Source organism: Bremia lactucae, linkage group LG8 (genome assembly GCF_004359215.1).
Source record: "Bremia lactucae strain SF5 linkage group LG8, whole genome shotgun sequence".
Taxonomy (NCBI): Eukaryota; Oomycota; class Peronosporomycetes; order Peronosporales; family Peronosporaceae; genus Bremia; species Bremia lactucae.
In genome coordinates this window covers 4430937-4435455 of record NC_090617.1, presented here as the reverse complement: position 1 = coordinate 4435455, position 4519 = coordinate 4430937, and the positions used below count along the sequence as shown (strand labels likewise).

At 43.6% G+C, this 4519-nt stretch overlaps 1 protein-coding gene across 1 annotated transcript; it reads right to left on the bottom strand.

Moving 5' to 3' along the window:
* Window positions 1–2531: 2531 nt before the first annotated feature.
* Window positions 2532–3368, bottom strand: CCR75_009793 (uncharacterized protein; the record flags this gene model as incomplete). Its single annotated transcript, XM_067967831.1, has 1 exon — window positions 2532–3368. One exon carries the CDS (start codon window positions 3366–3368, stop codon window positions 2532–2534), a length of 837 nt encoding a protein of 278 aa, XP_067815782.1.
* Window positions 3369–4519: the final 1151 nt, after the last annotated feature.

Below are 4519 nucleotides of genomic sequence, written 5' to 3'. Positions count from 1 at the left end.
GACAGGGATCACCCCACGTATGGCATGGAAGCCCAGCCTCACGTGACAACCGATGCAATTTATACTTTGCCCCGGTTGGAGCTCGTTTCTCAAATTTAACGCGATTCGCGTTAAGTTTTTAAAGCCAAGCTTCGCGTCCAATGTCTTTAACATTGCGAATGAACGCACTCCAAGCTTGCATAAGCGAGACTTTATCTCGCTTATTATTGCCACTAAACCACCGATGCTTTAGAAAAGCATCGAGATAAAAATCTTCCTCAGCGCGAAAGTTCTTCGCGCTGGGATCAAGGCCATGTAGCTTTGTCGCAATAAATAAGGGATATTTATTTTGAGGAGTAGTCTCTCCAGACAAGCTATTGATTAGCCGTTCTGGCAAAAGCCACGGCTTTTCTTTCAGGGGCAAGATAAGATTTTATTGTCTTCAGACCCCTTAGTGGTACCCACTGAAGCAGATATTACACAAGAACTTTTATTACGATGGCTTACGTCATCATCATCACCTTGCACAGAAACAGGTGCAGGTGACCGTACGGGAGATCGTACGGGCGATGAGGGATCATCCTCATCGTCGGATCCAAATAGACTGCATACTCGTCTATCAGAATGAGCCCTCTCATTCGAAGGCTCATAGTCAGCCGCCTGACGGATATCAGGCGACTGTTCCATTCTCCCCGAGTCGGCCATTTCATCCGACTCGCACTCGTAGTCGACCTCCAAAGAGGGGTCGTATTCACGTGGTGAATCACCACGTGCACCTGCAACATCTAGTGTTGCGCGAGTGGAAGATAACACGTTCCTTCTGCCGCAAAAGATAACCGTGCGTCACCCGCGGCTGCACGAATCGCAGCCGAAGGCGCAGCACTATCGTCACCCCGCAATAGTTGATCCTCCATGCGATAGAATTTAAAAAAGTTAAGTGGTCACATGACGACCACTCCATGCAATGACATTCAGAGTGATTGTCGTTTAAGGGAGGGGTGATGTAAGGGGTGTATCGTTACATAAAATTAACACTTGTGGGTTGTTAATTAATATATTATCTAAAAGGTAGATAATATTTGGAGGATATTACTTTATATAGTAATATTCTGATTCTTATCCATAAATAGGATAGGCCATTATATGTATTTATTCCGCAGACTAATTAGCTGTAGGAGTAATCAAAGAGAGTTACGAATAAGATAGAGATAAGAATTCATTTACATGTTTAGTATTAGGTTATAGTTAAGCTAGCATTTACGAAGATAGATTAAGAGACACTTAACTCTATTTTATACAGTTTTCATTTTACCCTCTTAAGTCTACTTGTCTTAAGAGAAGTCTTCCTCTGCACGTACAGTGTACGTCACCTAATGAAAGGCACCACTCACAACTGAAGCAGTGTGAAGTGGACTTGTACTAAAACAGTACAAGTCGTAGTGCCCCGTTACAGCCACGTTCTACTTAGACACACACCTTGGCACAGCGAGGAAGCGGTTTAACCTGCTTCTCTTGCGTGCAGTGAGGTTGTTGTGGTGGGCGCGTAAGCGACCTCACCCAACACACTAAGTACTCTGGTTAAGTGTCTTCACGGGAGCGGTAATCCGTCTCCTCGTGCGCACTTACCAAGTAGGAAGTAGTTTTCAGACTGATCTATATTTAATGGAATTAAATACAACTACTTTTTTTCCAATTAAAATGTTGTCTCTAAAGATAACATTTAATATGTATTGCAAGCGTATCTTTCTAGATACCTCGCGTAACGGATGACGCTGGGCGTCATCCCTTCTAATGTGAATGCACCCGTGTGCATCACATCCACAAGGGTTGGTCACAAATGTGCACCACACCCGAGTGTTGGGTCTAATTACTATTATTTAGTAATTGACCATCCCCTTAAGTACACCAAGTTTACTTAACGGGAACTGTGTAACATTAGGGCAACTTTAGCCCGTTACATGGAACCTGTCAAATACTGCCTTTTGCATAAATCGTGAGTGCGTTGCTTGAAAGCGTCGAGTGTGAGCGAGGACAAAAAACGTATCAAGTTTGTGTATTCCAAGGTGTCAATATATATTTTGATTTGTTACTATTAATTTAAACTTAATAGTGGGGTGTTAACATTTCCCTGAATTTATTTTCTTTATTATCTTCAATATATTTACACACCGTAACAACAGGACGTCCCCCGCTTTTGTCAGTCGAAAGCCAAGTTTTGTTAACTCCATCCCAGCCTTCGCCACTGTTTGGATACAGTCCAACTCAAGCATTAAGCTTCCAATATATTTCGGTGGTGTGCATTGATGCCTATGGCCAGCAGCTTTGGAGGGTCGTTAATAAATCACCATTTACGCAGCACAATTCCACTTAAGCTTTCTAGGTCTTGTAACGTGAGAGACTGTAATATACTCATTTGAATGTTGATTCTTAATATGTAAGGTTCGGTAATGCATAGAAGCATCATAAACAGCAACAACATGTATATCGACAGATTATCTCAAGCATCTTTTATATTTTCTTGGATCACATATTATTTTGCTGCTCAATATTCCTCAGTTCCTTGCTCGAGCAGTTCCACGTCCCACTTTGCAATTCTTATTTACCATCAAAGGCATCGCAGGTGTCGACGTAGTCGTATCGAGCGGCTTCACCGCTGAGAAACCTTCTGCTGGACTAGTCGTCGATGGAGGCGTCGAGAGCTCCGCCGGAGAAGTACTTTCCGGAGTAGCATTCAGCACCGCAGGTGAATCTGGCGTAGGTGCGGTAGTTTCAGATTCTTGGGCTGTGAATTCAGTGCTTTTAGTGACCGTAATGTCAGCGCATGTTGGATATGTCTGGCTCGCTAAGTCCGAGTGCCAATAAAATTGGAGCGCACATTTGCCCGGTGTTTCGCACTCCGTCACATTTGTCGGGACTGTGGCCAATGTATTCGTCTTGTCAGCCGAGCTCACGGCAAATGGGTCGATCGTAAGGAGCTTCGAGACGGAAACATATGTAATCGTGCCATTGCTGTCGGTGGAGGGCTTAACAATGCTAAGTACCATCGTACCGGGATGTGGAGCTTGGATGAACCACTCGACTTGGAATGGAGAGCCAGCTACGAGCGGTGTGACGGTATTGTTCGGTTCGTAGATAGTTCCGCGGCACCCGTTCATCATGTTAAACGTAGGTGCTGATGGCCGGTCTGCCTGTTCTCGGGCTTTGAGCAACTCGACAGGAGCATACTGGAGCTCTTGGTCTCCTGCTCCATCGAGTGCTCCACACTTGGCTCGATATTGTTGCGTAATCAAGCGTGGGACGGGAAATATCAGTTGTCCATGCGCGTTGACGGAGGTCGGCAATGCTAGAAGCATCAAAGCAATAGTAAAACTTACAACCAAAGTTTTCATCGCTACTTTACGAAGCAAATTGTCACGTGGCGGCAAATCGAAGAGTGTCGGAAGCTATGAAGTCTAAGAAAGCAACGACACTTTTTTGGCCAGTCTGGCGTGGCATTGTTCCAGTCCTGCAAAAGGCTTTTGCGCCCATAAAATTTTTATGCCGAACGCGCACTGAATCCATCTGGACAGCGGAGGTGCGGCTAGAATTGAAAATTAAGCAATTGGCCTCCCTGCATTTGTCGTCTGGACAGAAACCCTGCTTTTTTCGCGACAAAAGTGGGACTTATCACCTTCTGGGGGCAAGCACCTCGTAGAATGTAGAAAACCATGTATTGTAGGCAGCTTATTTAAGGATGGGGCGATGGGACGTTTGGGCTATTGTGCATTTAAGCCGTAGGCATAAGAGGTTGAGAGAATAAGGCTCTCCCTATATCAGATATAGTCGTGCAAACGTTACCACTGTGCATCAATAAAGTTGTATATACTCATTGGCCAATTCTGGACACTTTATCATAAGTCTCTTGCCAAGACGCATGCGTTCAGCAGTTTTGTTTTCTTTGTATGTGGCAGCAGCATTCTCTTTAACATAAATTCAATGCTTAAAGCTTAACACCATTGAGGGGGCCGGCGATATTAATAATACCCACTTTGTAATGGGACATCGGTTGGAAAAACGCTGTTCTGGTGCATTTACTTTATGGGTAAAATACCCTTTTATCTAATTTTAAAATAGTTATTTACTTAAATCCCATTTATTATGGGTAATAGATGTGGTAGCCGCCAGATATAAATCTGGCGGCCAAGGTCTATTTAAATTAGCTAGGGTACTGTTTTTAGATTTAAATGATTAAATAAAGTTCAGTTCCCCTTTTGATCTTAAAGTGTAACGGGGTGTATCGTTACATGAAATTAACACTTAAAGGTTGTTAATTAATATATTATCTAAAAGGTAGATAATATTTGGAGGATATGCCACTTGGTTCTACGAACCCCTGAATCCCTTGAACTAGGATTCCTTAAGCCTTAATAGCTTGTACGACTCCCTGAGTTGTTAAACCTATTAGCTCAATAGAACTTAGTGACTCTCTGCGTAACGGGGCACTGCGACTTGTACTGTTTCAGTACAAGTCCACTTCACACTGCTTCAGATGTGAGTGGTG